We start from the raw sequence: 24,576 nt of genomic DNA, 5'->3' as shown, positions 1-24,576 counted from the left end.
AAGTGCGTAATACAGGTTTTTCATCATCAATAAAAAATGTTACAATTTGGTTTCACCCCCCTGCTTTGACCCTGTCACATCCCCCCCCACTTTTCCGTTGCCAGTCCCTGCAACTGTCCCTAATCATGTCCATACCTCTGGGGTGGCTGGCCTATATTTGCTCTTCCCGAGCGCCGTGGCTCATCTGGTGCTCTCGGGACGGAGAGAAACCCATAATACTGCGGCGTTGTTGCTTCTACCTGCTCGGGCTGCACTACAGCTGGGGGGTCCTCGTGGGGCGACCTGGGGGCTACACACACTTTCAACGCATTTCTATGTATGGTCTTTTCTCGCCCCCCCTTCTCGGGTCTGACTCGGTACACCAACCCCGTAGCTCCCACCTGTTCCATCACTGCGTAAGGCTCGGGGTCCCACCACGTACTCAATTTCCCCTGGCCATCTCTCTTCCTATTTCGAATCCACACTCTCTCTCCTGGTAATAGGGGTGTAATACCGGCCCTACGGTCATAAACCTGCTTTCTCCTCTTGGCCGTTTCTCCCATCCTCTCCCCTGCGGTCCTATAAGCTGTCGCCATTCTCTGTTGGTGGTCCTGTACCCAGCCACCCACTCCCATGCGCTCTTGCGCTGACTGCACTCCTAACTGGACATCTATAGGGCGCCTCAAATGTCGGCCAAACATTAAGTAGGCGGGGGCATAACCCGTAGCACTATGGATCGTGTTGTTATAAGCATGAACTAACTCGGGTAAGTGCTCATTCCATCTTCCTTGTTTATCAGTGTCTAGTGATCGCAACATGTTCAGTAATGTCTGATTAAATCGTTCCACTCCACCGTTCCCAGCCGGGTGGTACGGAGTGGTGCGACTTTTTGCAATACCATAAGTCTGACATAAATGGTGCATTAACTCGGACTCGAAGTTGGGGCCTCGATCTGAGTGGAACCGGGCCGGACAGCCGAACGGCTGGATAATATGCGTCCATAACGCACGGACAGTGGTGTGCGCAGTCTGGTCTCGGGTGGCAATAGCCCAACTATAACGGGTGAATAAGTCAGTAGCTACCAGAATGTTTTGCCACGCATCAGCAGGCCTACCTAATGTGAGGAAATCAATGGCTATTACTTCTAGTGGATATGAGACTTCAAAGGGTTGTAAGGGGGCCCGAGGCTCTGACCTGTTCCTCTGCAGGCTGCAGGCGACACAACCCTGTTGTAACTGACGCACCGCTCCCTCCATGCCTGGCCAATAGAACCGACGTCGCAGCTGGGCCAAGGTCCTCTCCAACCCAGCATGCGCCGCGGCCGTGTGGATTCCTCTCCATACCTCCTCTCTGCGTGAACCTGGACAAATGATCTGTGAGTATTGTTCTTTGGTATAAGGATCGGTCACCTTCCTATATAACACATGATTTCGTATAATCAGTTTGTTCCACTGGCGTAACAGTTGCCGCGCTCCCCGAGTCCAATTCTTCCTCTCCACCATATTAGGGGCTCTCCCCCGTTCCACGCACCTCTTCACCACCTGCACATCTGGATCCCGATCCTGCGTCTCTCTCCACTCATCCTCCCGGGCTGCTGGCGTCGATTGTACAGCCGCCACATCTACAGGCTGCACTGGGAACCGCGATAGGGCATCAGCGTTGGCGTTGTTTTTGCCCGGTCGATACTTGATGTCGAAAGTAAACGACGCAAGTTGAGCAGCCCACCGTTGTTCCACAGCTCCCAATCTAGCCGTTTGGAGATGCGCAACAGGGTTATTGTCCGTGAATATTGTGAATCGAGCGCCAGTGAGATAATCTTTAAACTTCTCGGTCACGGCCCATTTAAGGGCCAAAAGCTCCAATTTGAACGAGCTATAATTTGCGTCATTCTGCTCGGTCGGGTGGAGACTGCGGCTTGCATAAGCTATTACACGTTCGTGACCGTCTTGGACCTGGGCTAGAACCGCTCCCAACCCACGGCCACTCGCATCAGTGTAAACCACAAAAGGCTGTGTATAATCCGCATACGCTAACACCGGGGCTTGTGTGAGGGCACTCTTTAACGCATCAAACGCCCGCTGGCACTCCGAAGTCCACTCGACTTTACACTGGTGGGATTTTACGTCATTTGGGATTCCTATCAATAAGTTGTTTAAGGGTCGTGCTATAGCAGCAAAAGAGGACACGAAACGCCTATAGTAACCCGCTAGACCTAGAAACGCGCGGACCTCGCGGACCGTTGAGGGTGGTGTCCAGTCCCGCACTGCCACCACTTTCTCCGGATCGGGCCGCACTCCCTCTTTGTCCACGACATGGCCCAGAAATTGCACTTCCCTCCGCAGAAGTTTGCATTTGTCTAACCGCAGCTTCAGTCCATGTCTCCACAGGCGTTGGAAGACGAGCTCGAGGTGCTGTAGATGAGAGGAGAAGTCAGGTGAATATACTATAATGTCATCAAGATATACCAGCAAGGATTCTGTCACCTGACCACTCAGACACTGCTGCATCAGCCTCTGGAACGTCGCGGGCGCATTACAAAGCCCGAACGGCATGCGTTGAAACTCGAACAGGCCCAGCGGGGTCGTAAAGGCGGTCTTCTCCCGGTCCCGGGGATCCATTCCTACTTGCCAATACCCGCTGGCCAGGTCTAACGTGGAGAACCATTGCGCCTTCGTCAGGCTGGTGAGCGTCTCTTCTATCCTGGGTAGGGGGAAGGCGTCCTTGTGCGTCACGGCGTTAAGTTTCCTGTAGTCGACGCAGAACCTCCAGCTGCCATCTTTCTTCTTGACCAGTACGATAGGTGCCGCCCACGGACTGCAACTCTCCTTGATGACTCCCTTCTCCAGCATCTCATTCAGGAGGGTCTTCATCTCCCGGTACATGGAGGGCGGCAACGGCCGGTGTCGCTCTCGTATGGGTGCCGCGTCTCCGGTCGGTATCTGGTGTTGCACGACGTCCGTCCGTCCGAAATCCTCGTCATGGATGGCGAACACCTTCTTCCACCGACACAACATCTCGTGTAACTCTCTCTTCTGCGCCTCCGGCAGGTCATCACGCTCCGTCAACACTTCCATCTCTTCGGGCAGGGTCTTCAGTGGTCCATCATCTTCCACACTGATTACGGCCACTTCCACCTCTCCGTCGGTCCCCAGGGACAGGCTCAGGTCCCTGCCGCCTCGGACATCCGCTTCTTCCACCGGGTACAGCCTCCCCAGCTTCTGGTGGCGGTCCAGGACCAGACTATATGCGTGTGGGTTGCACACTCGTATGGGAACACGTCCGTGGCGCACCGTGACGAGGGCACGGGCCACTCCCAAATCTTTTCCATCCGGCAAGGCTTCCATCAAGGCCTCGTAGTCCGCTCCATTTGGTCCTCTCCAAGCGCGGCCCCAGATCATCACTTCACTCTGCGCGGGGATTCGAATCTTCCGCCGGCCGACCGGCCACACATAACCGATGGACCCATCTTCGTTCGTCACTGCCTCCACCCTCCTACAGGTGGCGAATGCGTCCTTCCACAGCGTCCTTCCCTGCTGACATGGAAACACAGGCCTCCCAGGCCATTTAAAGAGGGCATGCCATACAGCGTTCACGACATTCATCCCAATAATCAGCGGTTGAGTACAATGTTCATCTTTCACGATTACAACTCCTCTCCCTGGGATCTTCATTCCCTCCAGCTCTAGGTCCAATATGGCATAGCCAGTGTACGGTAAGTCAAGACCATTAGCGGCGCGTAATTTAAAAACAAGGGGCCCATTTCCCAACGTTAGGCGTGAGAATTTTTCCTCAAATAAGCTTTGCTGCATTAATGTGACTTGTGACCCAGTATCCAGTAACCCCCTTAAGTGGACTCCTCCCATAGTGATCCCAATAGTCGGACAGTCCCCAATAAACACTTCATTAGCCCTTGATCTGGCGAGTGCGCGCTGCACCCCTGTCTCCCGGACCTCGGCGACAGGGCGTACTAGTTTAAATGATTGGGGTCAGATTTACAAAAGCGAGCAATGTGCCCAGACTGCCTACAGCTCCTACAGATCGGCCTACCTCCCTCATCCCACTCGTTGCGTTGGTACGGCTCCCGGCGTCGTTCAGATGGAGGCGAACCGCGAGGTCGTATATCGGTGGTGTTGGGTCGAAGGAGCGGTCTGATCTCTTTCATGAGCTCCTGCGTAAACCCCTGCATTTGCGATTTGACGTCTTCCATAATCTCCTGTTTCAGTTTCTCTCTCCATTCAGATTCCTGTGAGGGTGTTGGGATAGAGACAGGTTTAACAGCATGGCACAAGATTTCAGCAGTCCCTTCTCTTCTATGTTCAGTGTCTAGTAGGAAGGCCTCATTTTTTAGGGCGGCGAAGTCTTCTGTGGGGTTTCGACGGGCATATATTCTTAAGGCTTGACCCAGAGGGCCTTCAGACAGTCCTACAAGTAACTGCTCTCGCAGAATGGCATCGGAGGGAGCGGTGTCTGGGTCGAGCCGCCGCAGCCCGCAGAACAACTCTCTAAGCCTCAAAATATAAGCCTGCACACTTTCGCCTGCGCGTTGCGCACAGCCATAGAACAAGGCACGAGCTTGGGAAGCAGAAACAGATGTTTTATACAACGTGTCTAAACATTTAAAGACTTTGGCCACTGTATTGCGATCTTCCTTGTCAATTACACTAATTTGTCGCTTAGCTTCCTCAGTAAGGGTCTGTACTACAAAAGCAACTTTTTTCTCCTCTGTTAAATCCTGAGTGCCCAATAATCCTTTAATCTGTTCTCTCCATTCCCTGTATTTCTCCTCACCTTCTATGCCCGAAAACTTAGGTAGCCACGGTGCCCCTGGATACACTGGCATCATCATCATTACTTTCTTGATTCAACCAAACAAAACAAAACAAAAAGCAGCAAAACAGCAAAATTTCAATACAGTTTCTCTTAGGGATTTTGTGTTGTTCTCTACCCAGTCCTGCCGCGCTACGCCAAATATGTGACGGTGGCCAGGTTGTCACATGTAACTTGCCACTTCTTTTTAGAATGCTGACACTCTTTACTTTGTCTCAATAATAAATAAATAACAATACACATTAAACTCACAACAATAAAATATCAGTTGCACGGTAAAGTGCGGGGTGCGTAATTACTGTGAGAATAATACTGTTTGTTAGGTACTGCAAGACTACGCCACCTTTTTATTTAAGAGGTAGGGTCCTCTGTAACACTCTTTCTTAGGCTATTCACAGGTTCGAGTTTACCCAGGTAAGTACAATACTTTTAAATGAGAACAACACTTCAACACATATCCCTTGGAGAAAGCTGGACGGAAACAGGTTTGTATAAAAAGGTAATCTATTTTATTAAGCTAATACAGTGGCGTCTATAAGCCATAAAATATTGAAAAGCATAAACAAAATATAACACTAATTCTAAAACCTCAACCTCCTAATGCGCCCACTAACTAACTAAAATACAGGAATACAGACAATCACCAAACACTAAAAACAGACAGGGCTTGTGCAAACTATAGCAAATAAATAATGAATTTAGCGTTAAAGTGCCAACTATTACTGAAGCAGTAAAGTGCCAAGTGCCAATTCAATTGCTATATGTCATATACTCATCACGGTTCAATGCAAAAGGTGGGAATGTCCTTATATGGGGTTTAACTGGAGCGGGGGTTTAGGCCAGGAATCACTGTCTCTTCTTGTCTTCGTGCGTATTGCCTGCAATCATAGAAACTAGAACCAGTTCATCTGTTCAGGTATATTTCACATATGAGGTTTAGGACCGTGGGTTTATAAAGGTAACGTTGCATAGAAGGACACTTACTCGCCCGCCAGACTGTACGTCTGGCTTTGAGGGTGTGAAGCGCGCAACGTTATCGCCACTGGACCTCTCCTCCGTTCCTTGGTTCGTCTGTCTGTCCTCCCCGTCTCTGCTGCTACTGCGCCGTCTGCTCACCGTCCGCTGCTGGTGGCTTGGTACGTGCCGCGATCACTGTATTCCCCACCTCTGCTCCGTGGTATGTCTGCTCCTCCTGTGCACAACCGTCCCTTCTGGCTGTCACTTCCACACTGCCCTGTATGCCTGTCTCTCTGCTGTCCAAGTGGCTCGCGCTCACTTTTGAATAAGGTGGGCCACACCCTACTCCGCCCTCATTCGCTCTGCCACCAGCGTGACCTGGGGACATTGGCCGTCCGCTGTCACAAGGCCAATGTCACACAGCCTATAGGGGAGTCCAATGTCAAGTGGCTCGGGGACCGGGGGGAAATACATTGTCAACCATAAAACATGCAGTGCAGAAATATAGTTAAGAGAATGATGTTTTTAAGTGCGTAATACAGGTTTTTCATCATCAATAAAAAATGTTACAATTTGGTTTCACCCCCCTGCTTTGACCCTGTCACATATAGGTCTGAAATGCAAAGAATTTATGGATTCAAATCCTGTATGTAAAACTGTCTAATCACATTGTTGAGTTCATGATAACTATTGTTAAGTCTTAGGTTTCTCAGTTTTGGACAAAGTACCATATTATACTAGGACTCTTCAATTGCTGCTTGTGGCTATATTTAATGTTTAGTTTTTTTGTTGCTATGCTCTTTTCTTTAAACAGATATTTAACCTGTTGCCAGTCATGAGAGGAAATATACCATTTGTACTTAACGATGGAGTACGATGCGACAGAATCGATGATGATTACGAAGTGTTTAAGGTATCTCTCTCTAAAAAAAAAAAATTACAATGATAAATTATTAAAAGACAACCATTTATTCAAGCTTATTGACAGTGCAGAATAAAGACAGCACCTTAAAGGAGTAATTCACCCCCAAAAAATACTTATTTTCTATCAATTACACACCCTATGAAGCATTGAATTCATGGTGATTTTTTAGTTTTTGTCGTATTCCTGAGCCAATAATTTGATTAACGGCCGAAAGATGCAAATGTATCCTGTAGGACAGTGGTTCTCAACCTGTGGTACGCGTACCACCGGTGGTACTTGAGCCCCCCCCTGGTGGTACGCGGAAGAATCTTCCCAAAAACGAAAAAAGTGTGGGGAAAATGAAAAAAAAAAAAAAAAAATTATATATATGAAAACATAATAAAAATATCGAAATACTACTTTGAATGGAAATAACATTACCATAATATCACTCAAATTTAATTTAAAAAAGGTTTTGTTGAACACTTTGTCAGCGTGGGAACAGCGCATTTCCTGGCTGTTACTTTGAATGCGCCGGTACTGGTAGCCACGATCAAAACAAACACGGTGAAGGGCAGGGGTGAAAGTGGGCCGGCACGGTCCGGAACGGCGTTCCGGTAAAAGATTCGGTGGCGGAACGCCGTTCCGTTAAGAAAAAGTCAAACGGGACGACGGGACACTCTCACAGATCCGTGATTTCCCCCCACTGTTTGTCTGACTTTTTTTTTTCTCCCCCGTTCCGCATAAACAGCTGCTTTCGCGTGAAGTTAAGTAGTTTCAACTAGGCTACCTGGGTACTTCTACTTCCAGTAGTATGATTTCAAAATAAAACGTGTGTTGAATTGTAACATCACAAGGATAGAGTTTTAAAAACCTCTTATTCTGAAATGCACATCGTTTTGAAAGGAAACCAGATTTATTTTCTGGAGGCCACTTGACAGCTTTCTGCTCACGGAACACAGCTCCACTTGACTAACGTGCATCGTCAAAATGTCAATAACACGGACGTGGGTCATGGGACATTATGGAATATAAAGACTTTGTGGCAAAAGTTCATATTTACAACCATGATCTCTGAAACCAAGACAATGTGGGGCTATGGAACAAAAGTGTGTTTTCTTTCATCTTTTCAGAAGGTGAGTAATTCATCTTATCTAATGCTGACAGTGGTGGAAAGTAACTAAGTACATGTACTCAAATACTGTACTTGAGTATAATTTTAAGGTAATTTTACTTGACTGGAGTATTTCCAATTTGCAATATTTTTATTTCTATTCCAATACATCTCAGAGGCAAATATTATACTTTTACTCCACCTCAATTATTTGAAAACTTTAGTTACTACTAGTAACTTTGTGGATTTTAATTATTATGACAAAACATACATAAACCGCTTCAGCCCCATTTAAACTTTGGCTTTTTGAAAATGTACTTGGTATTGTACAGTATGGTCAAGTTGGACATGAGTTAGCGTCACAATCATTTTTAACCACTTAGCTTTGGCTATTCAAAAATAGCAGGCACCGCGCTATGAGCTTGTAGATCTGCTATTTTTGGAAAAACCTTGAAAAAGTGTTGCATATCTTTTTTTTTTTTAAAGCTAAAATGAACTGATATCTTTGCTTCTGGGGGTCCCTGGCACAAAACATTTTCAAATGGGGGTCCACGGCCGAATGTTTATCAATTTAGGGGTCCTTGGCATGATAAAGGTTGAAAAACACTGCCCTAAAACCATCCTAAACCCGCCCAAAAAGCATCAATAACCGCTAATAACCGCCCAAAAAATCGCGCGCGCTGCGCGCGCGCAAAATATCGCACGCGCGCTTCGCGCGCGCACGATGCCAAACATGCATGCGCGCTGCGCGCGCGTGCACGTTTGGCGGTAATGGTACTTGGAATGACAGATAAAATCTGAGGTGGTACTTGTTGTAAAAAGGTTGAGAACCACTGCTGTAGGAGACTCAAAGGAGACTCTTTGAGTCTCCTACCGGAGACACCGCCGGTCATCAAATTATTGCCTTAGGAATGCAACAAAAACAAAGAAAAAAATCCATGAATTCAATGCTTCATAAGGTGTGTAATTGATAGAAAATACGTTTTTGGGGTGAACTACTCCTATAAAGGCAAGGAGCAAGGAGGAGGCAAAATAGAGGATTAAAGCCCACTCAGGCGAGTTTATTATTAACTATAAAAAGTGCTCCTCGGAGCACAAGTCTCCGGCAGGTCAGGTAGGTTATTGTGGCCTCCTGGTGACACTATAATAGGCCAATGTGAAAAGGGTGCCATTTCATCTTAGGCCTTTCACAGCAATCGGACACTGCATTCATGATTTGAGGGATTTTGTTCCAAAAATGTGTATTGCTGAATTAGACCTGCTGGTGGCGATATAACAGGCCAATGTGAAAAGGGTGGCATTTGTTCCTCGGCCTAGTGGGAATATGCGTGCGAAATGTCACGGAGATCGCACAATGATTCATGATTTGAGGCATTTTGTTCAAAACGGAGCTATCCTGCAAACTTTGGAAGCCAATGTTAGCTAATTAGGATGGAATATGAAATATCGGACACATCCGCCTTGATGACATGACTATAGAGATACTGTGTACCGATTTGCGTGATTTATGGACAGAATCTGAAGGAGTAAGAGCCAAAAATGTGTTTAACAAAAGTCTGCCTCCTGGTGGTGCTCTAAAAGGCAGAAGCAAAAAATGCAGGGCAAAGGTTGTTCCTTGGCCTCTAGGGAGTGTGCGTGCAAAGTTTCACACAGATCGGTCCAGTTATAGGTAAAAACGTGAATCGGCCTGTTATAGCGCCACCATGAGGCTGATTTGAAAGTTTTTAAGTGGCATTTCTTCCTTGGCCTAGTGGAATGTGCGTGCACAATTTCACGGAGATCGCATGCTGCGTTCATGATTTGAGGGATTTTGTTCAAAACAAACCAATCCTGCAAACTTTGGAAACCAATCGTAGCCAATCAGGATTGAAAATGGAAAATCGGACCGATCCGTGTTGATCACATGACTAGAGATACTGTGTACCGATTTGCGTGATGTTTGGATAAAATCTGTGGGAGTAATATCCAAAAAAATGTTTTGCACAAATCGGCCTCCTGGTGGCACTATAACAGGCCCATGTGAAACATTTGGGGCAGAGGTTCTAAATTGGCATCCAGGGAGTGTGTGTGCACAGTTTTGCAGCGAGCCGGCCAACGGTGCCGGAGATTAGCTGGTCACAGACAGATGGACACACGGACGGACACACGGACGGACAGACAGGGGGTAAAACCATAGAGGTATAATATAACTAGAGGGCGGATTGCCCCGCCCCCAGCTTTCATTTCAATGAATGTGCTCACTGGCGTTTTGAAGCACCCGGAAGCCTGCCGGAAGTAGAATTATTGAGTCGTTTTTGGACACACCATAGTTATGAGCATGCGCACTAGTGTCCTTTTTGCGTTCTACGGCAGCCCGTGTGTCAAGGATTGAACGCGAGATATTTATTAAATACACTCGAGATGCCTATTTATATGTAAATGCATATGTATTTATGTATAATATGTTTACATATTTATATCTATATATATATAAATATATCTCGGTATGTTTTACTCGTGCATTTATTTCTCCCCGCCTGCAGTTCCAGCTTTGGCCACTGGGGTGGGGCTTCAATGTTTCTCAGCAACTCTGGGGGCTTGGGTAAAACATACTCTATCGCCATGCCTTTCGGCCTGGCGTAGACAATAGGGCATCGCAGTTGCGGCCACTTCCGGGTTCCACTGCAAAATACTCAATGCATTTTTCCCATTGACTTTTCCAAAAATATTTATATCAATTCATTTAAGCCTAGAATCAAGCTATCCAGGCTCCTGGTGAATCATGACCATTAAACATTTTTTTCTGTGATTTTTTTAATTTTATATTTAATTATATGATATACTATATTTAATAAATACCCTTTGTTTTGCTGTTTTCAAAAAAGTTTTTTCACAGAATCAAACGTTTTATGGTCATGACTCATGATTCACCAGGAGTCTGGATAGCTTGATTCTAGGCTTAAATGAATTGATATAAATATTTTTGGAAAAGTCAATGGGGAAAATGCATTGAGCATTTTGCAGTGGAACCAGGAAGTGGGCGGGAACTGCGATGCCCTATAAGCTCAACAACAACGGGGGGAAGAGGGGTGTAGGCTCCGCTGGCTGCTCCAACTCAACTCGGGATCCCGGGAAACTGGACAGGAGAGGAGAAGCAAGGTCAGATAAATTCACAAGGAAGGTGTGCGCTGCCACTGTGTAAAGTGAACAGGCTAAGAGCTCTACTAACTGGGGAAACTAGTCAGGCAAGCTATACTTTACCATACGAGTGGAAAGGTTAAGCTCTGGCACTGAGCCAGATGCCGGCCAGGCTCTTATAGCCTCTGGGGGTGATTGCCAATGCCAACGCAGGGCACGTGAGGAGATTGGGAACTGGAGGCAGGTGTGCTGAGAGTGTGCTGTGAAGGTGGTGCTGACGAGTACAGAGAGGCCACAGCAGCAGGATGTGGAGGCGAGGGGGAGCGAGACGAAACAAAAAAAGGCTTGTTGGAAAACTTGTAGCACACAGCAATGCCTTTCAAACTACAAGTAGTTTCAAGTACATAAGTATTGGTTTACTGCAATTAAGGAGCTTTCTATGTCATACTGTCAAATTGTTTTGGGGAATTTCGGTCAGTTTGTCAGTCTGTGTGTGTGTGTGTGTGTGTGTGTGTGTGTGTGTGTGTGTGTGTGTGTGTGTGTGTGCGTGTGCGTGTGCGTGTGGGTGCGTGCGTGCGTGCGTGCGTGCGTTTGCATGTTTTACGGTAGCTGTGCCACATTTGATTTAAATTGTCAAGAGGATAAATATTTCTTTTCATTTTATTATTGTTTGAATTGTTACTTTGGCATAGATACTTCTTTACCATGACATTTATTCATGTTTATTTTATAGGATCTGGGACTGAAGATGGCAACAAATCTGATCCGATTATGCCACCCCGGTTCGTTCCTTTTAGACAAAGTGTTTGACTGTTCTTGTGCTGTTTTTTTACATTGCTGTCTAATGAAATATTCAACCAATCAATCAATCAATCAATCAATCAATCAATCAATCAATCAATCAATCAATCAATCAATCAATCAATCAACCCACATAGCTCCAGACTGTGGGTAGCAAACATTCTCTCAGTTATTTTTGCTTGTTTTTGAATTAATTATGAATCATAGAGTAGTTACAATGAAAATACTTTTCACTTTTACTCATTTTGTGATTCTTCAACTTTTTAACTTTCACTCCTTTACATTAGGGCCAAATTTAATGATTTGGCTACATTTGGCAGTTTTTTCTTTTCTTTTCTTTTCTTTTCAATTCTGGCCATTCTGATTGTTTCATTCTCTCACAGCCAAACAGCCTGGATGCTTGCATTGGCTCTGTCACATACTGTAACTGTAATGAACATGTATGAAGTCGAGTAGCTTGAAGTAACTTGAGCAGTCTTTTCACTAGATACCTCTTCATGCTTATTCAAGTAATTATTTGGATAACTACCTTTACTTCTACTTCTGCTTGTCAGCAGATACTATAAGTAAGACCCAGACAAGTATAGGCCTACTCAACTTACTATTACATTTGTTTAATTAATTCAATATATTTTTGTCCAATCTCTATGGTAGAGTATCTATTACACATTTGGAAAATCCCTGAGCTTCCGACGCCACACTGACACTGATATCATTGTTTCGGGATAAACACAACAACAACATATCATATGTCGCCACAACGTGCGCGATGAATTTACGGGTGGCCTAGACTACTTTTCATTGCTCACTACCCATTTGCCTCCTTGGAGCATAATTAATTCAACTCACCACATCACCGACCACACCGGATGGGGAAACACTTTAGCACCGTTTACCGTGAGCACACCCGAGCACCCACGGCCACAGCCTAGGCAAAACGAAGAGGCGGCCATTGAAATCTCTCCATCTCCACAACAACAACAGACGCGAGCCCTTCGCTTTAACCCCCGCTCTGGCTTTAGCTTTCGCTTTGGTAATGTCTCTATCCCACCACACGATAAACACACGCTAATATGGTTATCACTTTCGTGCCATGCACATCCCAAACAATACGTTATTACCCGCGCCAGCGTCTAAATGCAGCCTCTAACACTGCCGACTCGCACTGCCGAGTCGGCTCCAACAATCCTCAGCTCCAACACTGCAGAGGATTACCAGGTTGGAGTAAAACAAGCAACAGAAACAAGCAAGTTTTTTATCAAAAAACAAAAGCCAGAGGGAGCAAGACGGTGGATCTATATCAATAATATACATATCAATATGGGCTCCTAAGGGGTCCGCAATGTTTCGCACGGCTCCCAAGAGAAGACTCCCAGGGGGTTCCGGCTGTCATGGGGGAGGCGGTATAGCGACCAGGATTACTACATGTTTTTGTGAGGGTATTAACTACCCTAGGAGACACGGGGAGAACATGCAAACTCCACACAGAGTAGGCCCTTTCGACAACCCCACCTAGGGTATGGGCGCTGATGATGCGGAGGAGAAGACACGCCCCCAGCGCCCACAGCATCCCTCGAACCCAGGACCTTCTAGCTGTGAGGCGACAGTGTATACCGACTGCGCCAGGGCTGGGGAACATACGCCTACCAAGGGGGGGAAGGGGGGAACAAATGGAAAGGGAGAGGGGGGAGAAGGGGGAAGGAGAAAAAAAGAGGAGAAAGAGAGAAAGAAAAAGAAAACAAACGTGGAAAAGATTAAAAATGCAACAGGCTGTCTTTTTGTGCTTCTCCCCAGTGATTCATCCAAGTACTTTATGAGTATACACGATAGATTAATGAAAATTGGGACTTAGTCAATTTTAGGTATGCTTGGTGAGGATCCAAAGGTCGGGGCTGGTCGTGGGTTCGATCCCCACATACTGTATGCTGTGAAAAAAGATCCCTATTGTTTTAATCATCTAAATGGACCAAGTAATCGCTTTTCTCACCATCACCTAACCTATTTGTACTATTGTATTATTATGTAGGCCTACATTGGCACACTTTGACAGCTGCCTGTTAAGCATAACCCTTCAGAGACTGTACTTAATTCATGACTTATAAATATAATATTGCAGATCTATATTCACTGGTGATAGATGTACACACTACAGTATATGTAAATGTATATATTCACTGTACATTTTATATTTATTGTTAGACTGTACATAATTATTTTCACTTATTCAGAGATCCACCTCAAATGCAGATCAGTCTATCTATTATCTATTAGATAGATCTAGATATTTAGATATATCTCATCTATTATTTCATCTTGGTTTGGAACAAATTTACTTAGATGTTCCTTGTATTTCATTCTAACTAATGCTGCTGCCATCATGATAAATCTACACACTTTTCACTACTTATTAGGGCCCGATCACTGCACAGTATTGCGAAGCCCTATTGAAACTGCAATGATTATTGTTAGGGTCCGAGCACTGCACAGTAGTGCGAAGCCCTATTGAAACTGCAATGATTAATATTATTGTCCCGATAATGAATCGCGTTTTTGAGGGACAATACGTACTCCAAAGGTTACGCAACATTGCGCACACACATTACCAGTGGCGAAAATGAACGTATTTAGATTGTCTCAAAAAGGGGCGTGGCCTATTGGCTCAATAGCGCCCCCTACAAAAGTTTGCGCTTCAAACCCGACAATACGGTTTCACCTACATGTATAAAAATTGGTACACACCTGTATCATGCCCCGACTTCTGAAAAAGTCTCTTGGAGCCATGACCGAAACCAAACAGGAAGTCGGCCATTTTGAATTGATAGTGGCGTTTTTGTTCATTTCACGCCATTTTCACGGGTTGTAGCCTACTTTAGTGAACTCCTCCTAGAAGGATTATCGGATCCGCCTCAAATTCGCTCAGCGTACACAAAAGACCTTAATGATGAAAATGTATCAAAAGCTTGAGTTTTCGTAAAACGGCGTGACCGTGGCAAAGCGTCAAACTTCAACACCAAACAGGAAGTGAGAAAAGCCCATCTACAATTCCTATTGGCTGGGCTTTAAACAGCCATAACTTCGGTACGCAGCATGCTACCGAGTACAATTTTGGTATGTGGACTAAGACCACCAATAGGGACGAGCTGTAATTTATGAGGCCCCTCCCCCTCTGTCTTCCTATTGGCCGGGCTTTATACAGCCATAACTCTGGTTCCCAGTATTGAATACCTATGAAATTTGCTAGGTACACTTAGACGGCCAATAGGGACGGGCTGAATTTGCTTAAGCAGTTTAGCCTAACTTTTCAGCTGATTGCCATACAGGCTTGTATCGTAGACAGAACGTCGAGGGCCCGGTCATCGCTGCTTGCAGCTTTAATTTTTATTGTATCTACTCTGTATGAAATAAACATCTTGAATATTATGACACCTGAACTTACATCCCCTCCAATGGGGATCAAACAAGATTTATCTCAAGTCTCAGAACCCTGTTCTAGAGGATAATTTACAGCGATTGGCCGCGATTTATAGTGTTCCAGTTACAATTGTGTCTGCTCATTTCGTTGTGTTATCACTTCCAAATTCACTTGTTTAATCTGTATCCTGTTTGAGGGCTCTATCCTGATTGGATAAAATGTATATCTGACCTGAAAAAGCATTTTCTGTTTAATAAAGACTGAAGAAACACTCTCTCAACGAGTACTATCAGAATATAGAGTTATTAACACTTATTTGAATCATAGAGTTTGGCAGTTTGGCGCCTCTCGACCATGACCAAGGTGCATCTGTGAGACATGAGGATCCTCCACCTCCACCACCCATACAAACAATCCGCACCTTCTTCCCAGAGACATGGCTATGGGAGCTGGTGGAGATAGGGTGAGTGCACAGAGCTACAACATCACAATTCTTCTCCGTTGAAGGCAGGTGAATTTGCATTAGTAGTGTTTAAGGCTGTAACCACAGGTTGGGAATCACTGCCTCAGAGGAACTTCCATTCCATTAAGCCAGCCTGGAATGGATGTGCGATAAGAACTTTTCATTTTTTGTGTTATGTCCATCATTGTTCCATCCAGCAGTGGTGGAAGAAATACTCAGATAATTTAGTAAAAGCAGCAATACCACAATATAGGAATACTCTGTTACAAGTAAAAGGCCTGTGTTCAAAATCTTACTTGAGTAAAAGTAAAAAAGTGTTGGCATCAAAATATACTTAAGTACCAAAAGTAAAAGTACTGAAATGTTTGAGAATAGCAGATCTACAAGCTCACAACGCGTCACATGGCTATTTTCAAATAGCCTAGGTATGAAATAGGGCTAAAGTGGTTAATGTATGTTTTATAATATAATAATTTGTATCTGCAAAGTAACTAGTAACTAAAGTTTTCAAATAATTGTAGTGGAGTAAAAGTACAATGTGTGTCGCTGAGATAGAAAGTAGAAAGTACTGAAAACTGGAAATAAAATACCTCAAAATGCTTAACTTGAGTACTTGAGTAAAATTACTTTACACCACCGTCATCCAGGGACTCGGGAGTAGAGGCCATGGCCCTCACTGTGCCAGACACCATCACCACATGGGAGACGGAGGCTTTCTGTCTGTCTCCAAGCAGTGGTTTCGGTCTGGCTCCTCCCAAGGAGCTCAGAGCGTTCAAGCCCTTCTTCCTGGATCTCAGCCTGCCGTACTCCATCATCAGAGGAGAGAGCTTTGTCCTGAAGGCCACCGTCTTCAACTACCAGTCTAGCTGCATCATGGTATACTCTGTCTGTCTGTCTGTCTGTCTGTCTGTCTGTCTGTCTGTCTGTCTATTTATCTACAATCCCTCTAGAGGTGGCATGCAGTTCAACAGTCCATCATCATCAGGCTGTATGTTTTCCTTCATTCCGTCCAACCAGTGTTGTCTCTCTTCCTCAGGTGAGTGTGACTCCGAGGCCGTCGTCAGATTACACACTCACACCCGCCCAGGATGAAGAGTACTCCTCCTGTCTCTGTGCCAATGGACGCAAGACCTTCCACTGGACTATGGACGTCTCTGTCCTAGGTGAGACGGGAAGTCCGCCTCAGTGGTTATCAAAGAGGGGTTCATGGGGACAAAATGAGTTAATTATAGCATCAAAATAATCGCTCGGGTGCCACAGTGGTAAAGTGCCTGACCACCATCTGACTGAGGACTGAGGCTCTACGTCCTCCCGGTGGGGGGCTCCTCACTGGTAGGTGAGTCAGTAGGATACAACTGCAGTGACAACACAGAAATGTGTGTGGGGAGGAATTCATTGGCATAAGGACTAAAGAAACATGGGTAAAAAGCGAAACAAAAAAATATATAATTGCATTAAAATCAGTTAACCCATTAAAACCGGAACCTATTATTTTATACTTTGGCTATTTTTTTAAAAATCATGAAAATGTGTGCAAATCTTTGAATGTATATATTTTTGAAAGCGACATTTTTTAACTCAAATCTTTGCTTCTGGGGGGGTCCTTGAACAACATATTTTGAGATGGGGAGTCCGTGGCCTACATATCATTTTGGGGGACATGAAAAAACTGTTAGGATTTAGAAGACATTTGTAGAATCCCCTGAAGCAAAGAAAATGTTCACTTTAAAAATATATTCAAATATTTGCAAAAAATAGCAGATCTACACGCTTATAGCGCGGCACTCCGTGCCGCGCTATGAGCTTGTAGATCTGCTATTTGTGAACAGCCAAAGTATAAGATAATGGTTAAAGTGGTTTAAAATCTAAAATGACAGATGCTTTTCCCGTTCTTAATGGGTTAATTCGTCGGGTCTTATTTCTTCCTCTGTTGATGTGTGTAGGTGTTGTCAATGTGTCTGTGAGTGCTGAGGCAGTGACCTCCCACGCATCGTGTGGCGGCCAGACGGTCAGTGTTCCAGAGAGAGGTCGCATCGATGGCATCACACGCTCTCTGATAGTCAAGGTACTAGGCATCAGAGTTCTGAACGTTCTGATATCGGTTACACATTGTTAGCTTTTAGTTTGTGTCTCATCACCCTGTTGAGGTTTATTTGTCAATAATGACCTGCTCCCTTCCATTACTAACACAAGCTGGTTGTTGGTCTATACGTTCTTCTATTGAGAAATGTACATTCTGTTCACTTTGACGAGTGTTATTGCATGTACAGTAGGTCAAATCACAATTAATCCTCTACCCAGAACCACATTTCCACTATATCGTAACTGTAAAAACGCAGGCTCCCGGGTTCAAATCCTACGCACAACGTTACAGATTGCAGCTTTAAATGTCTTTTACTTTTAAAAGACAGTTTACAGAAAGTAAACTTTTGTCTTTGTTTGACTTAAGCAATATTACACGAGAGGGTGTGCTTTACCGGTGATGCGGTCAGGAACGAGGCGCAGCCGAATTCCGCGAGCATCACTGAAGTGCCAATAATGTAGGTAAAGCACACCCTCGAGTGTAATATTGCGATTATACAACAGTTACCAACAAAACACATCCAAATGTATTCATATTGTGGGGCAATTCATAATAAAAATGTTTCGCTATTAGCCGTTTCCCTGTAAAGAGAAGAGTTTATTTGACTGAGACATTAAATAGTCCCTGTAGCAGCGCTCTGAGGCAGCGTCTCATCAGCACAGCTGATTCCACTCAGTGAACTCCGCTCGGTGCACAGTGCGGAGTGATTTATTAATGTGATTAGGCTTGTGCTATGATGCTGGTTTGAAGCGCGGCTAGAAAGCTATTTCAACCAATCAGATTGCTTGGTCGGAACTACCTGTTGTATAATTTAATTTGCATAGTAATATTCGCATAGTAATCATTCTGTAGAGTAACAGGGGTCCCCCTAGCTTTCCAGCTCTTTAAAAAAACTGCATTTTCAGGTACAGTAGGTGACAACTTTTCAGCCAATCAGGAGAGAGTACCAGTTTATCAGCTTCATTTTTATAGTGTTCCAGTTTAAAATGTGTCTGCTCATTTCTTTGTGTCATCACTTCCAATTTCACTTGTTTAATCTGTATCCTGACTGAGTTTGTTTAATAAAGTGCTGGAGAGACATGGAGACGCCTGTTACTGAACAAACACTCTAGCAATGACTATATAACTATCATCAGAATATAGAGATATTTAACACTTATTTTAAAGAGAGAATCACTTACCCTATCTTTAATTTGAGAATAATTACATTTTATTTTTGATTTGGTTAGTTGGTATTCAGTGCATGCAGGTGTGTACTTATTCTGTAACAATGCTGCAGCTGGACATTCAGACAGGCCATTACAGAGAGCGATTACTATGATTTAGTGAGATCAAAATAACTAGAGGGCAATTCAGTCAACTCATGTGCATGTGTAAACAAATTTAGCTGATACAGGGACTGCAGTGGTCGAAGAAGTACTCACATGTGTTATTTAAATAAAAGTATCAGTACTACAGTTTATAAATTCTCTGTTACAAGTAAAAGTCCGGTATTCAAAATGTACTTGAGTAAAAGCAAAAAAGTATTGGCATCAGAATATACTTAAAGTACAAAAGTAAAAGTACTCATTGTGCAGAATGTCCCATTTCAGAAGTTTTCAAAATAGCCGATATACGAGCTCACAATGCATTGTGAGCTTGTAGATCAGCTATTTTCATATAGCTGAAGTATATATATATAGGGCTGAAGTGGTTAATGTATGTTTCGTATTCAGAATCAGAATCTAAGTAAGACAGTAACTAGTAACTAAAGTGTGAACAAGGCCGTAATTGTATCACATTTGACTTGCAATTATCTTGAGATATTGCACACTCTATTTGTCCTTTAATAAATAATTCAACATCAAACTCACAACAATAAAATATCAAAGTGCTGGGTGCGTAATTATTGTGAGTCCGATCTGAATACTGTTTGTTTGTCGACAACGCCACTTTTGTTAGAGAGGAAAGTCCCCTTTGCATACACTTTAACTTCCTTTCAGGCTTTCACAGGTTCGAGTTACTGGTAAGTTTCAATACTTTGGTTTTGACAACACAACTTCAGAAAATACCCAGGAGAAACTGGACACGGATTCAAATGTATCAAAAGGTAAGTAATCATTTATTGTCCCTATTACAATGGCATCTGTGCCGTAAAAACAATCAAAAATAATCACTATACTAATAAAACCTAACTAAAACACAACAAAACAATTTACACAACAACTATAAAATAAATTATAAAGTTGTGCAAATTACGCAGGGCTGGGTCAACAGGGCTTCAATTAGAAGGGGTTCTGTGCAACAAATACTTCATAAGTAAAGTGCCTTGGGATTCTCAACACGGTCTGTTTCGGGGGAATTGTTGCGTGTCCATATATGGGGGTATAGGGAAGAGGATTTAGGCCAGTCGTCTTTGTCTTTTTTTCTTTTTTCTCTCCTTCTGCAATGATAGAAACTCTGACCAGTTCACTGTGCATTGGTAAAGTACATGCGCGTTTCACAGTTGGTGGTTTTACAGGGATAAACGTTGCATGGATCGGTACTTACTGACAGGCCAGGCTTTTACACCTGGCGCTGAGTAGGTTGCGTATGCAACGTTATCGCCACTCTCCGTCTCAGCGCTCCTTTTATGGTCTGATCTCGTTTCGTATGGTCCTCTTTTATGGTCTGGTCTCGCTCTCTTCCTCCCCTTCGGTTTGATCGCTTTTCCCTCTTTGCTCATAGAAAGGTACACCTCGGCTTCCAACTACTTGGTGGCTGGCGTAACTCACTCAAGTTTTCCTCACTTTATTCCCGGCTCTCATACAACCTCCTCCTCTGCTGTCTCTCTCCGTCTGACACCTCTGTCTCTCTGGGGCTCTGCTTCTTCTTTTGGGTGCTGCTCCAGTGGATCCGTCACACTTGGCTCGCACAAGCCTTCTGCTCTTCCTACAGTATACACACTCTAGCTCCGGTGGTTCATTCACACCTGGCCCCTGCACACCTCCTCTGTGTGTATGTTCTCTCTTCCCCTGTCTCTCCTCAAATGAGCCCGATACCACGGAGGCTCCGCCCAGCTCCGCTCTCACTGGTTGCTCTTCGGGCTCGGTCATTACACAGCTGCAATTGTTCAGTCATCAGGGGCAGTGGAATGTGACTCAGGTTAAAACAAGAAATCATACATAGAAGATGCAGTGCAAAATGTTGTACAGAAATGATTTAAGATGATGGTTAGTGAGAAATATACATACATTAAAGGGTCTACACCATGAATTTCAACTTTTTCTTCATTTTTGTGTGTTTTTGGTCTCCCCCACCTCTCTTCTGTTCCAACAAATACCCGACTTCGAGCATGCAGGCTTTCATAGGCTATCTGTGGTTTTTATGTAAATTGGTCTGAAAACAGTCTGTCAGATTTGTTTCCCCACCCTACGTCACGTCTGGGAACAATTCCTCCCGTTTTTCAGTTCTAACCAAAAAAAAAAAAATATTTTTTTTTTTTTTTTACTTTTTCCACACAGAACCAGGACATAACATGCATACAAACTGGCTCAATAGCGCCCCGTGCCAAACAGGACAATGTGGTATTGCAGGTGAAAGTGCTTTATAAGCCAGAGAGAAGTTAGTTGGAATGAGTATATCTGAGGCTTGATTTAGGCTCAAACCTTTTGAAAAACCTTTGAGGGACATAAACAATATATCAAATATTATTATTATTTTTTAAATTCATGGTTTAGCTCCTTTAAGCATCAATAAAAGAAATGGGAAAAATTAAGAAAACCTCCGTTTCGACCTCGTCACATACCCCCCCCCCACTTTAACGTTAGCAGTCCCTGCGACTGAACTCACATATCCCGATACCTGAACGGGGCTGTCCCAGCTTTCCTTGCCCCTGTCTGTTCCTTTCCCGTAACCATCCTCGTTCCCCTGGTAACAACGGTGGTGTACCGGCCCAGCGGTCATAGACCCGCTGACACTGCGCCGCCACCTCTCCCATCCGGGTTGGTGAAGGCTGCACCTCCAGCCCTACTCTCTCTACCTGCGGCCTGCAGTCGACACACCCCACCTGGAAACCATGTACCCGCCTCTCCATGCCAGGCCAGTAAAAGCGGCGCAGGAGCTGCGCCAACGTCCAATCCATCCCCGCGTGTGCAGCGGATACGTGCAGCCGTCTCCATACCTCCTCTCTCCTGGATCCTGGACAGACAAGCTGGGAATACTCTTCTTGGGTATATTGATCAGTTACTTTCCGATACAGTACATTGTTCTTCATCTGTAACTTCGTCCACTGCCGAACTAGCTGTTGAGCCTCCCGGGGCCCACTCCTCCTCTCCATCATGGTAGGGGGCTCTCTCTGCTCCACACACCTTATCACTACCTGAATGGCCTGGTCCCTGTTCTGTGCCTCCTGCCATTCAGTCCCAGCCCACCCTTCCTCTCTAGCGGACGGGGTCACCTCCACAGCTCTTGATTCTATAATTGAATGCTCAGCACCTGCGTTACGGACCTCGGCGACAGGGCATTCTAATGTAACGGTGCTCGGTCGGCTCTGCAAACCCTGGCTATATGACCCGGCTTCCCTACACTGGTCACACATGGGCCCACCTCCCTCATCCCACTGGGGTGGCACATACCGGTGCTCAGGTGGAAGCGGCCCTTGCGGTCGCACGTCTGTGGCGGCCAGTTGGAGTAACAGTCGGATCTCCCTCATGAGTTCCTTCATGAACCCCTGCATTTGTTTTTTGACATCTTCCATGATTTCCTTTAACTTTTCTTTCCATGCAGGATCCTGTGAGGGTTTGGGGACAGAAACAGGATTAACAGCGTGGTACGTTATTTCAGTGGTTCTCATTCCTCCATGTTCCGCATCTAACAAAATGGCCTCTTTGCGTAATGCAGTGACATCTTTATCCGGATGTCGTCTGGTGTAGATTCTTAGGGCCTGGCCCAGCGGACCCTCAGACAACCCCATGAGCAGCTGGTCCCGGAGGACGGCATCGGAGGGGGCGTTGTCTGGGTCATATCGCCGCAGCCAGCAGCATAGCTCTCTAGAACTTAGAGCGTACTTCTGCAGCAGAAACAGTTTCTTTATATAAAGTGTCCAAATATTCAAAGATTTTTGCCACTGTGTCACGTTCCTCCTCGTCAACCACACTAATTTGCCGTTTAGCTTTGTCAGTGAGTGTTCTGATTACAACAACAACTTTCTTAGCTTCTGTTAATTCCTGGGTACTTAATAATCCTTTGATCTGTTCTTTCCATTCCTTATATTTAACCTCACCCTCTGTACCCCCGAACTTGGGCAACCATGGTGCACCTGGTTACACCGGCATCATCCTTTTTTTAAATCCGTTCCACAAAAAACAAAAACAGCAAAATAACAGTACAGTTTCTCTCAAGGGTATTTTCTGTGTGTTCTCAACCAGTCCTGCCACGCTATGCCAAATATGTGAACAAGGCCGTAATTGTATCACATTTGACTTGCAATTATCTTGAGATATTGCACACTCTATTTGTCCTTTAATAAATAATTCAACATCAAACTCACAACAATAAAATATCAATGCACAACAAAGTGCTGGGTGCGTAATTATTGTGAGTCCGATCTGAATACTGTTTGTTTGTCGACTACGCCACTTTTGTTAGAGAGGAAAGTCCCCTTTGCATACACTTTAACTTCCTTTCAGGCTTTCACAGGTTCGAGTTACTGGTAAGTTTCAATACTTTGGTTTTGAGAACACAACTTCAGAAAATACCCAGGAGAAACTGGACACGGATTCAAATGTATCAAAACGTAAGTAATCATTTATTGTCCCTATTACAATGGCATCTGTGCCGTAAAAACAATCAAAAATAACCACTATACTAATAAAACCTAACTAAAACACAACAAAACAATTTACACAACAACTATAAAATAAATTATAAAGTTGTCAAATTACGCAGGGCTGGGTCAACAGGGCTTCAATTAGCAGGGGTTCTGTGCAACAAATACTTCATAAGTAAAGTGCTGTGCCAATAAAGTGCCTTGGGATTCTCAACACGGTCTGTTTCGGGGGAAATTGTTGCGTGTCCATATATGGGGGTATAGGGAAGAGGATTTAGGCCAGTCGTCTTTGTCTTCTTTTCTTCTTTCTCTCCTTCTGCAATTATAGAAACTCTGACCAGTTCACTGTGCATTGGTAAAGTACATGCGCGTTTCACAGTTGGTGGTTTTACAGGGATAAACGTTGCATGGATCGGTACTTACTGACAGGCCAGGCTTTTACACCTGGCGCTGAGTAGGTTGCTCTTCGGGCTCGGTCATTACACAGCTGCAATTGTTCAGTCATCAGGGGCAGCGGAATGTGACTCAGGTTAAAACAAGAAATCATACATAGAATATGCAGTGCAAAATGTTGTACAGAAATGATTGAAGATGATGGTTAGTGAGAAATATGCATACATTAAGCATCAATGAAAGAAATGGGAAAAATTAAGAAAACCTCCGTTTCGACCTCGTCACAAAAGTTTTCAAACAATTGTGGTGGAGTAAAAATAACAATATTTGCCTCTGAGATGTAATGGAGTAGAAGCAAGGCCAAGTATTGAAAATGGGAAATACTCACAAATACCTCAAACTTGTACTTAAGTACAGTACATGAGCATACATACTTAGTTACTTTCCACCACTGGAAACTAGAGAACAATTCAGCGAACTCATGTGTGTATGTAAACATATTTGGCAATACATGGATTGAAAGAATGTTCTTCCTTTTCAGGCAGAGGGAACAGAGAAGGTTGAGACCGACAGTTGGCTGCTGTGTCCAAAAGGTAAGTGTGAATTGTAGTTTAAGTGGCAGTGGTGGAAAAAGTACTCACATTTTTTACTTAAGTAAGAGTATCAATACTGCAATGTAGAAATACTCTGTTACAAGCAAAAGTCTGGGATTCAAAATTTACTTGAATAAAAGTACGA

At 44.4% G+C, this 24,576-nt stretch overlaps 1 protein-coding gene across 1 annotated transcript in view; it reads left to right on the top strand.

Annotated features, from left to right (window-relative positions):
* LOC311038014 (alpha-2-macroglobulin-like) overlaps positions 1 to 24,576 on the top strand; it is a gene marked incomplete at both ends in the record, with an annotated part of 67,829 nt that overhangs the window by 24,479 nt on the left and 18,774 nt on the right. The window contains 6 exons of the mRNA XM_084047310.1: positions 12,830 to 12,917; positions 15,439 to 15,574; positions 16,222 to 16,450; positions 16,611 to 16,737; positions 17,518 to 17,639; positions 24,380 to 24,431. Coding sequence (XP_083903436.1) covers positions 12,830 to 12,917; positions 15,439 to 15,574; positions 16,222 to 16,450; positions 16,611 to 16,737; positions 17,518 to 17,639; positions 24,380 to 24,431 — 754 coding nt within the window. The remainder of the gene's footprint in view (positions 1 to 12,829; positions 12,918 to 15,438; positions 15,575 to 16,221; positions 16,451 to 16,610; positions 16,738 to 17,517; positions 17,640 to 24,379; positions 24,432 to 24,576) is intronic.

Source organism: Gymnoscopelus microlampas (assembly GCF_963454915.1).
Source record: "Gymnoscopelus microlampas genome assembly, chromosome: 21".
NCBI lineage: Eukaryota > Metazoa > Chordata > Actinopteri > Myctophiformes > Myctophidae > Gymnoscopelus > Gymnoscopelus microlampas.
This window is presented reverse-complemented; position numbering and strand designations above follow the sequence as displayed.